The following is an 11,983-nucleotide window of genomic DNA, read 5'->3' as shown; positions in this document are numbered from 1 at the left end:
TGCAGTACGACGGTACCTCATAAAAATAGTTATGGTGTGCACAAGCTGGCTGCATACCACCGTTATAAAAAAGAAACAAACAAAGAAAAAAGATGGGAGGGAACCTTCTTAACTTTCTCCCAAAATAAATAAGAAAAAGGAAGAATCAACAGGTGATTTTGAATAGAAACCTTTCCCTAAACACAAGGTTTCAGCCAACCCAACTAAAAAAAAACAAAGTGCATAAATGTTAACAAGTGGAATAAGACAGATTAGACTTTCTTCTAACGTTAGGAATGCAATCAAAACAAATAGAAAACAATATACAAAGTATGAAAAGTGATTTATTTGAAAAGCCAATCAGTGATCATCATCTGTAAAGTAAGAATAGAATGAGTTAAGGATTTCCCTTTTAATGGATCTCTCAATCCTCAGGTCCTTTCCCTATTTCCAAGGTTTCTTTGTGTTACTTTGATTAGATTCTTAGCTTCTTTTCTGGTTTTCTTTCTGTTTTATGAAAGATTTTGCCTACCCATTGTTAAAAGAAGAGACCAGGTGCCACTTATTTTATCTTTGTCTCTTTGTTCTTTTAGAAACTACTAGATTTTAAGATCTTGCTAGTTAAGATTGTTCCAACTTTAAGAATGTTTTACTTTGTCTAAACCTGTAAGCTTTTTGGCTGTGTTCCTAGGTTGAGAGGGCTTAAACTAACCAGATCATCAAACTAGTCTTCAAATTGGTGTAGGCCTAAGCCTAGCAACTTCCTTTTTTTTCTTTTTTTTTTCTAATGGTGGCATCTTGACCACCTCAATTACTCTATTCCCTGCTACCTCCGACCAACAGTATGGATATCGGGCAACTTTGTCTGCTAATGCTTAACCAGATGGGAAGATATCATTTTGCGTTCTCTTTGTCTGGTGGGATTTGATGATATCCCGTGGTTTGTATTCCGCTTTATTAACCACTAAGCCACACCATTGGGTGCAGGGCCAAATTGGTGTAGGCCTGAGCGTAGCAACTATCTTTTTTTTATTTTATAAAAAGGTGGCATCAGACTAGTTTCGCACACCTCAATTACTCTATCCCTCACTACGTCCGACCAGTAAGGATATCGAGTAACTTTGTCTACCAATGCTTATGTAGATTGAAGATATCACTGCTTTCTTTTTGTCTACTGGGATTTGAATCCTGATTTCCCATAGATTTTATCCCACTTTATCAACCACTAGGCCACCATCAAGTGCAAGCTTAGGCTTAGTCAACTGGCTACAAACTTAGTTGAATTTTAACCTTTCTATATCTGCAACTAACTTCATTAGCCCAAGCATGAATTTTGAAAGTAAAACAGATACTAAGCAATATTGGTAACTAAAGTTGGAGAATGTATGACTTTGCCCATTTCAAAACTATGAAGCATAGCCTAAGATATTTGGATTTTATAATCTGGAGAGTAATAAAAGATGAAGTTAATTAGAACATATAGTAGTAATTAAAGATTTTGTTTCTCATGCAACAAGTGGCAACTCTTCATGTCAGGGAAGAGGATTTTATCATTTACTACCTCATGCCCTACTTCCCTACATTGAAAAAGTTTGTCCTTTAAGGGTATTTAATGCAATTGTCCCAAGAATAGTGGAGTTGTCGTTTCATATTGAAGATATAAATATATAATACACTTAAGATTACTTGTCCCTTCCTGAAACTTAATTTCAAAAGACCCTGCAACTAGCAGATGCTAAATCTGGTACTCCTTGTTTCTGATCTGGTTTACTAAGAGCATCAGGCACCTAAGATCTCTTCAACACATTTAGTCAAGAAGCTGTTCATTGACTCATATAACCAAGTGCTTGAAGCTCTTCAGCTACACTCTGATACTTATGTCTTAAGAGGCTAAAATCATAAAACTTCTGTGATAAGATGAGGGCATCAGCCTTTAAAGAAGTACTAATTGATATTCAACTCTATAACAAAAACTGCTTGTAGCTAACCCCTCAATAATCATAGAATGTAATTCCAAGTGGGATCACCGACAAATTGATCACTGAAATCATTGTCTGAGGCATCAAAGCACCTGATAGCCTCTCAGAAACCAGAATTATGGCCTGTCCATGTCTGGTTCTCTAACCAAATGGGATTAAGTACTCCACCATGTTCTTCCGGTAAGCACGGGATTAGAAATGATATCATTCTCCAAGTGGAGGGGCAGGATTTTCAAGGGCTCTCAATCTTTCCTTACACCAAAATCTCTTCTCATAACTATAGTATAATTTATTGAGTCTAAGTTTTCTCTCTGACCCAAAAAAGCAGTAGAAAGGAAGGAAAGAAGACTTGTGGTGAGTATGTGGAAGTGTTGATGTGTCATATGCTATTCCCAGATCAGCATATCAAGCAGCTTCTGGCTTTTAGTTCACTAAGCAACAATGCAAATTCTGGTGGGTCCCTTGCTCACTGGACCCTATGACCCTTTCTTCTTTTTACATATGGTATTAGACACTACTTGACATTGTGCATAACCAGCAATCAATAGTATTATACCACCAGAATGCCAAGTACAAATTTTCGAATTGAGAAACAACACAAAAAAGGTGTTGCACAATCAAATGTTATAAGGCTATGGTAACGTTTTTCTGGAAAAATTTAAACACATACAGTTATCAATACTCTAAATACAGACTGATATATCACTTCAACAAACACCTTACGAAGTTGCATAAGTCACGGGTTGTAATTAACAACTCCGCAAAACCTTCAAAAGGTTAACATGAGGTTCAACAAGGATGCCCATATTCTGTAATAACTGACACAATACTGCAACGTCAGTTAAACAATACTCAAGACCATGAAGGGAGACTAACAAGCACACGAGTATTTGTTGAGGCAAAAAGATAAAAGTAAACATAGACAGATACACACCAAGTGCCTGGATAAGCAGTTCCATAGAAAGGAATGGACCTGCAATTCAAATAGTAGATGGTATATCTCCTTTCACGAGTCCATTACTACTCTTCATCATCATGACGCTTCCTGCTCCTCTTCTCAGAACGTTTTTTGTCCCTGCCAACTCGTGAATCATCGGAGTTGCTGGCATCAGAATCAGATGCTGAGGCTGTCCTCCTGCTCCTACGCTTGTGCCGTGGAGGAGAATCATCACTTGATTCATCAGAACTGTCAGCATGTCTATGACTTCTCCTCCTCCTTTTCTCCTTCCTACTTTTTCTCCTCCTCCTACGATCTTCATCCTCGTCTGATGAGTCATCCCGTTTCCTCCTCTTTTCCTTTCTCCTCTTCCTGCGATCCTTATCTTCATCATCGTCCTCCGAATCACTGTGTCCCTTCTTCTTCCCACTCCTCCTCCTCTTTGATCTGCCCCTCTTCTTCCTTTTTCCAGAGTCTGACTCCTCCTCCTCCTCATCATCTGAATCCTTCTTCTTGTGCTTCCTAGATGACTTCAACTTCCTACTCACCTTCTTCCCATACTTCTCAGCAATTGCCCTCTCCATTTCAGAATCATAATCCGAATCAGAACTCTCACTCTCCTCTTCTTCTTCACTGCTCTCCTCATTTTCTGCTTTTCCCTTCATCTTAGATCCCTTGATCTTCTCCAATCCAGACAACACGGCAGCCTCAATCGCCTCCGGATCCCTATCCTTGTTATCATCCTTAACACTCACGAAATTCCTACACTGGAAAGTGAGGTGGCCTACCCGCCCACACCTCTTGCACGCCCCACGAGTTTCATCAGCGTTGGATCCCGTGATACGGGCAAGTGCAAGCAAACCCTGAAAGCTCGCATAAGCATTTTCAGAATCAGCAGCTGACGCCTTCTGGGTAGATTTCTTGTCGTCCTCCTTGCTAGGAGCATATGGATCATAACCAATAGCACTCTGCCAGATGCCGTGCGTCTGTAGGGCTGCACTACTGTGAACCCTGTTGTTCGCAGGCATGCGAACCCTACCTGCTGTGGCCGGCATGTTGACTGTTTATCACAAAGAAGCTGTATACACCTAAAAGAAATGGTTCAGCAACAAAATTCCAAAAGCCTAGTTTTCAAAGTTCCAAATAAGTAGCTAGGTGCTAGCATTAGAAGTGAAAAAGCCGTATACAAAATCAAAATGTAAGCATCACACTTCCAAACCCAAGCATCTTTTCAAAGTTCCAATTTCGGAGCTAAATATCAGAATAGTAAATAATATGTACACTAAAATCATTATTTTGAACAACAAAACTCGAACCACTAGCTTTTCAATGTTTCAAATTTGGAATAAACAGTACAAAGCTGTGTACACTAATTATCACTGCATAAGCATCAATTTTCCAAACCATAGCTGGCTAGATCTTAAAGTCTTGAATTCGGATCTAAAAATCAGAACAATGCTTACACCAAAAATTAATAGTTAAGAGCAAAAAGCCAAAGCCCTAGCTTTTAAAAATACCGAATTTGAACCAAATAATATATCAGGTTTCAAATTCAGATAGACTCCAAATTTAACCCGAGAACATGTTCAATTCCACGAAATATAACTACCCAAAGTAGTTGATATCTAATGTAGGGTAACACGAAAAAACAAGACAGATAGCAAAAGCCTCCCAAAGGACCAAAAATACAACATTTTAAAGCCCCTTCAACGAGATAATGATGTATGCAAACCCGAAAAATACTTGGGATAATTAAAGCTGCAGATTAATCTGCGATCAACAAACAACAAAATAATAATCACACCTCAATCCCACGCTAGATTTCTTTCAGCTATATGAATCCTCCCTTTCAATTCAGTTCCATTTGGACCCATTTCATTCCAATACTCAATAATTTTCCTCAAAAGAAGCTATTAGTGATTGAACCACAATCTAAAGTTGCAGAAGTAATAAGCTGTGTACACCAAAAATTAACAATTATTGGTAAAAACCGAAGCTCTAGCTTTTAAAAAATCCCGAATTTAAACCAAAATAATCAGATCAGCTTTAAATTCTGCATAAATTCCCAATTTAAACGAGCACAACACTTCAATTTCACTAACCCCCCCCCCCCTCCCCCCAAAAAAGTATAGTTTTGGTACTTCTATATGAATCCTCAATATCAATTCTTTTCTATTTGGACCCGAGTCATTCCAATACTGAATAATTTTGTCTTGAATCAAACTATCGGTAATTGCACCACAATGAATATTAAAAAATAACTAAAAAGAATAAAGCCATAAAAATCGTGCTTTTCTGATTTTCCTCTAGGGTTATTCAACATGACGACTGGAATTTTAAGAAATAAAAGGGAAATTTTGGGATCTGAAAGTTACCTTTGTGTGATGATTATATCAGTTGTTCGACAATAATCGGAAACCTATGTTCAATGATGATTGAGGAGGAGCTCCCAATTTCGAAAGGAGAATGAAGGAATCTTATCGTTATTTAAATGAACTTTACTACCCGTATACGACGCCGTTAAACCTTCGTCAATTTCGTATGACTGAAAGGTGGGGTTTTGGGGGGGGGGGGGGGTTAGGGGGATGGACAAATTTTCAAATTAAGAAATTTGTTATAAAACAATAAAAGAAGAAGAACAATACTGCACAGAAAGAGAGAAATTTTTATTGAATTTTGGAATGATTTATAATGGGGTAAGACCCCTCTATTTATAGGGGAAAAATGACTTAGCCACAAAGTAAAACTCTCTACAAGCTAGACATTCACTCTAATTATAATTCTATTCATAACACTCCCGCTTGAATGTCTACTCAATAAGTAATGTGCCTCGTTAAAAACTTAACTAAAATAAAACCCAATGGGGAAAAAATTTCTAGAAAAGGAAAAAGATTACACATGTTTAATAATACGCCTTTTGGTTGCCTCGTTAAAAACCTTGCAAGGAAAACCAAGTGGGACAAAACATTGTAAGGAAAAAAAGTGCAACGCGTATTAAACTCCCCCTGATGAGAGCATCATTTCACATCCTTGAGCCTTCGCATCCCAATCTTGTGTATTAGCTTCTTGAAGGTTGACGTCGGTAGAGATTTTGTGAACAAATCAGCCATATTATCACTTGAACGAATCTGTTACACATTGATATCATCATTCTTTTGAAGATCATGTGTGAAAAATAACTTTGGTGAAATGTGCTTTGTCCTATCTCCTTTTATGAATCCTCCCTTCAATTGAGCTACGCATGCTGCATTGTCTTCATACAAAATTGTGGGTAGTTTGTCACATTTCAGGCCACATTTGTCTCGAATAAGATGTATTATAGACCTCAACCACACACATTCTCGACTTGATTCATGAATAGCAATTATCTCAGCATGATTAGATGAAGTAGCCACAATTGATTGCTTAGTCGATCACCAAGATATGGCAGTGCCTCCACAGGTAAACACATAACTTGTTTGAGATCGAGCCTTGTGTGGATCGGATAAATACCCAGCATCGGCATAACCAACAAGATCAGGACTGCAATTATTGCCACAAAATAAGCCCATATCGGTAGTTCCTTTTAGATACCGTAATACGTGTTTGATTCCATTCCATTGTCTCCTTGTAGGAGCAGAGTTATATCTTGCTAAGACATTAACTGAAAAAGTGGCCTTGTAGTGTTAGCAAGATACATTAGTGCACCAATTGCACTAAGATATGGTACTTCAGGACCAAGTAGCTCTTCATTCTTTTCTTGAGGTCGGAATGGATCCTTATTCACATCAAGTGATCGAACAACCATCGGAGTACTTAATGGATGTGCTCCATCCATGTAAAACTGTTTCACTACCTTTTCTATGTAGGTAGATTGATGAACAAAAATTTCGTTTGCCAAATGTTCAATTTGCAAACCGAGACATAATTTTGTCTTTCCGAGATCTTTCATATCGAATTCTTTCTTTAAATAATCAATTGCCTTTTGGAGTTCTATAGGAGTTCCAATAAGGTTTATGTCATCAACATATACGGCAAGTACAACAAATTCCGATGTTATTTTCTTTATAAAAATACATGGACAAATGACATCATTTATAAAACCTTCCTTTAATAAATACTCACTAAGACGATTATACCACATTCGTCCTGATTGCTTTAGACCATACAAAGATCTTTGCAATTTGATTGAAAATATTTCCTGGGACTTCGAATTATTTGCGTTAGGAATTTTAAATCCCTCGGAAATTTTCATGTATATCTCATTATCAAGTGAGCCATAAAGGTAGGCGGTAACCACATCCAATAAAGGCATGTCAAGCTTTTCATGGACAGCAAAACTAATGAGATAACGGAACGTTATAGCATCCATAACGGGTGAATATGTCTCTTCATAATCGACACCAGGCCTTTGTGAAAATCCTTGTGCAACAAGGCGTGCCTTATATCTTTGTACCTCATTTTTCTCATTTCTCTTGCGTACAAAGACCCATTAATAACCAACAGGCTTAACACCATTAGGTGTTTGGACTACAGGCCCAAAAACTTCACGTTTTGCAAGTGAATTCAACTCTGATTGGATTGCTTCTTGCCATTTTGGCCAATCACGTCTTTGTTGACATTCTCCAACAGATTGAGGTTCAAGATCCTCACTATCTTGCATAATGCTAGATGCAACATTATATGCAAAGATATAATCCACCACTATATCCAATCGATTCAAATTTGTCTCAATATCGATTGGATTTATTGATAGTTCCTTATTTTCTTGAGTCTCAGGCTCAGTGATTCCTCATGAATCTCAGGATTGGTTAAATCGTGGATTTCTTCATGAGACTCTTTCGTAGTGTCATTTTAATCATTTGTTTTCCTTTTTCTAGGATTTCGATCCTTAGAACCTAATGGTCTGCCACGTTTTAGGCGTGCTTTTGACTCATTAGCTATGACACTAGAAGATTGTCCAATAGGGACATCAATATGGATTGGAACATTCTCTGCAGGGATATGTGATTTTGTTATCCTTTTCAGATCCGTAAATGCGTCTGGCATTTGATTTACTATTCTCTGCAAATGGATAATCTTTTGCACCTCTTTTTCACAAATAGAGGCACGTGGATCAAGATGAGATAATGATGGATTTTTCCACAAAATTTCCCGTTTGGTTTCACCATTTTCTCCCCCTAATTTTGGGAAAAGTGTCTCATCGAATCGACAGTCTGCAAATCGTGCAGTGAACAAATTTCCCGTTAATGTTTCGAGGTAGCGAATAATGGAGGGCGATTCAAACCCAACATATATTCCTAACCTTCTTTGGGGACCCATTTTGGTGCGATATGGCGGTGCTACAGGCACATATACTGCGCATCCAAAAATTCTTAAATGGAATATATTAGGTTCATGATCCAAAACTAATTGCAACGGAGAATATTTATGATAATTTATCGGTCTGAGACGAACTAGCATTGCTGCATGTAAAATGGCGTGACCCCAAACAGAAGTGGGCAACCTCGTTTTCATGAGTAACGGTCTTGCTATCAATTGCAGACGTTTAATTAAAGACTCTGCAAGGCCATTTTGAGTGTGAACATGAGCTACAGGATGTTCCACTTTTATCCTAATTGATAAGCAATAATCATTAAATGCTTGGGATGAAAACTCAGCAGCATTATCAAGTCTAATAGACTTAATTGGATTATTGGGGAATTGTGCCTGTAATCGAATTATTTATGACATTAATTTTGCAAACGAGAGGTTGCGAGATGACAATAGGCACACATGAGACCATCTAGAAGATGCATCTATTAAGACCATAAAATATCTAAATGACCCACTAGGCGGGTGAATAGGTCCACAAATGTCCTCTTGTATACGTTCCAAAAACGCAGGGGACTCAATTCCAACCTTTGTTGGTGATGGTCTAATAATTAGCTTGCCTTGATAACAAGAAGTGCAAGAAAATTCATTATTTAAAAGAATCTTTAAATTCTTTAATGGATGCCCATTTGAGTTTTTTATAATTCGTCTCATCATAATTGATCCAGGGTGTCCCAATCGATCATGCCAAAGTACAAAAGTATTGGAATTAGTAACCTTTTGGTTTATAATAGAATGTGCCTCAGTTGCACTAATTCTTGTCCAATACAGGCCTTAAGACAAAGATGGGAACTTCTCAATAACCCTGTTCTGGCCAGAGACATTTTTGGTAATGATGAGATATTCAAAATTATTCTCATCTATTGTCTCAATATGATATCCATTTCGGCGGATATCTTTAAAACTCAACAAGTTTCTCTTGGACTTGGAGGAGAACATTGCATTCTCTATGATAAGTAATGTTCCCTTGGGCAGAGTTATAGCAGCTCTTCCAGAGCCTTCAATTAAATTACTACTACCAGAAATTGTAGTAACATCTGCCTTATACATACCATAATGAGAGAAATATTTCTTGTCTTTGAATATTGTATGTGTCGTACATGAATCAATTAAACAAATATTTTTACAATTGAACTTTGATCCAAGTTTGCTTTGTGAAGTATCCATATTTGCTTCCCATGGTTTGACATACAAAAGAAATATACAAATAAACATTAGTATATTCTTGTCTATTAAATAAATTCGTGAATTTATTCTAGCATTTAACAAGAAAAAAAATTGAATGAATTGATATGCTAAAACAATATTTATTGATTTATTATCATTGACGTTGGTTACTATTTATGGATAAAACAATCTCTTATATTAGTTCTCCTTCTATCCGTAGATAACTGTGAAAATGTAATATGCTCGTAAAGAAAGGTAGATGTTCTTTCTTTTAATACAGGAGCTAACGTAAAAAGAGAAAACTCAAGAAAAGACTGAATGAAATTCACATGCAACATTTTGCAATTCAAAGCTCATTTTAAAGTTTCAGGGGAAAACAATTTTATCGTTATGTATATTTTATATATATATATATATATATATATGTAAAAGTATAGTGTATCATAATTTCTGAAAACTACATACTCTCTTTAGTTGTTTCCGACAACAAAGAATACTAGAATTATATTTAATCAAAATGAACAAACACTATTTCATAAAACAAACAATACTAATTGATACTAATGACTACTACTCAGGTAAAGAACTATAATTACATGATGTTTATTCACTAGCTACTATGAATAGACAAAAATAAAAATCAAACTACTCAATCATCTTTAACCACGGATCCATCAGCGATCAAGTGGTCTATTTTCCCATCGGGGTGCTCAAAAAAATCTGCCACATCCAAGTGGGTGATATCAAATTCATTGTCATAGACAAGATTAGCTTCAGGGCCTTTATTCTTTAGAGATGCTTGATAAAGCTCAACCAAATATCTTGGTACACGACAAATATTTGCTCAATGCCCTTTTCCACCGCAACGATAACATTCAGTTTCGGAACCATTTGCCTTTGGCTTCTCATCTTTCCCTTTCCACTTTTGGTGGTTATTTGGGGGTGATTAACACTAGGAAAATTTCTTCCTTGTCCACGGCCACAACCATGACCACGACCACGACCACGAATAGGGCCACGACCTTTTCCACGCTTAGCATAATGAGAATACACCTCATCCACTTCAGGCAATGGTGTAGATCCAGTGGGTCGATTTTCGTGATTTCTCATGAGCAAGTCGTTATTTCGTTCAGCCACAAGGAGAAGAGAAATCAACTCAGAGTACTTCTTGAAACCTTTCTCTCTGTATTGCTGCTGCAAGACCATATTGGAGGCATGAAACGTTGTGAACGTTTTTTCAAGCATATCATAATCAATGATAGTATCTCCACAGAGTTTCAATTTAGAAGTAATTCTGAACATTGCAGAATTATATTCAGAAACAGACTTAAAGTCTTGGAGCCTCAGATGAGCCCAATCATATTGTGCTTGTGGAAGAGTGACCAACTTTAAGTTGTCATATCTTTCCTTTAAGCCATTCCACAAAACAAGTGGATCTTTGACTGTGAGATATTCTATTTTCAACCTTTCATCAAGGTGATGGCGCAAGAAAATCAAGGCCTTAGCACAGTCTTGGGTGGATGCTTTATTTCTGTCTTTAATGGCGTCTCCAAGACCCATTGCATCTAAATGGATTTCAGCATTCGACACCATGTCATATAGTTCTTGCCCGAAATTTCAAGGGCAACGAACTTTCTTTTCATAATATCAGTCATAATTAAAAGAGGAGAAAAATTATACGTTAGTCTTCTCAAAGAGCTTCTTGAGATGGTAGAGTCTCGTGCTGATAACGTGTTATAAAACAATAAAAGAAGAAGAACAATATTGTAGAGAAAGAGAGTAATTCTTATTGAATTTTGGGATGATTTACAATGGGGTAAGACCCCTCTATTTATAGGGGAAAAATAACTTAACCACAAAGTAAAACTCTCTACAAGATAGACATTCACTCTAATTACAATTCTATTCATAACAAAATTTGAATATTCTCTATGTAACTATTTTCTTGTTTAATCATATAGTAGTTTAAATTCACTAATCCGAGTAATTTAAATTATTCCTACGTAAAGACTATTTAAGAGAAGTATAGTCCGTTAGGCCAAGCTTCTAAAATCAGCTTATTTTGGGAAGTGCTTTTCTCAAAAGTACTTTTAAAAAAAGTGCTTTTGATGAGAAGTAGTTTGTGTCTGGCTAATTAATTAAAAAAGCACTTTTGAACAGTAATTAGTGTTTGGCCAAGCTTTTGAAAACTTCTTCTAAGTGTATTTTTCTCAAGAGGGCTTCTCAGAAAAGTGCTTTTGGAGAGAAGCTACTTTTTTCTGCTTCTCCAAAACTGCTCCTGCTTCTCCTCAAAAACACTTTTTTTTCCTTCCAAAAGCTTGGCCAAACACCCTAATTTTAAAAAAACACTTTTGGCCCAAAAAAAAACTTGGCCAAACAGGCTAACTCTCTAGCAAAAGTTTATTTTCGCATTTCTATAAAATTAAAAGAATAAATTATAAATTGACTTTTTCTGCCTACTGCAAGCTTCGTTTATGTGAGAACATAAGAAATTAGTTTACCTAATTACAATCAAATTAACATTAGTACCCGTGCGATGTGCGAAGAATATTAAAGAATGTAAATTATG

At 36.6% G+C, this 11,983-nt stretch overlaps 1 protein-coding gene across 2 annotated transcripts; it reads right to left on the bottom strand.

Moving 5' to 3' along the window:
- On the bottom strand, positions 2,526–5,419 carry LOC109233167 (CAX-interacting protein 4). 2 transcript variants are annotated; one of them, XM_019398947.1, is made up of 2 exons: positions 5,271–5,419; positions 2,526–3,973 (listed from the first exon to the last, which is right to left on the bottom strand). In XM_019398947.1, exon 2 carries the CDS (start codon positions 3,948–3,950, stop codon positions 2,979–2,981), a length of 972 nt encoding a protein of 323 aa, XP_019254492.1. In that variant the 5' UTR covers positions 3,951–3,973; positions 5,271–5,419; the 3' UTR covers positions 2,526–2,978. The 2 variants fall into 2 exon arrangements, with proteins under 2 accessions (XP_019254492.1, XP_019254491.1); XM_019398946.1 differs by having other exon boundaries at positions 2,526–3,983; positions 5,271–5,375.

This window comes from Nicotiana attenuata, chromosome 10 (assembly GCF_001879085.1).
Source record: "Nicotiana attenuata strain UT chromosome 10, NIATTr2, whole genome shotgun sequence".
Classification (NCBI taxonomy): Eukaryota; Viridiplantae; Streptophyta; class Magnoliopsida; order Solanales; family Solanaceae; genus Nicotiana; species Nicotiana attenuata.
The sequence above is the reverse complement of the archived record's forward strand: the minus strand, read 5'-3'. Positions and strand labels throughout refer to the sequence as shown.

Bases quoted from the DNA above. Each gene is read 5' to 3' on its own strand.
- LOC109233167 (XM_019398947.1), bottom strand. From the start codon at position 3,950: ATGCCGGCCACAGCAGGTAGGGTTCGCATGCCTGCGAACAACAGGGTT.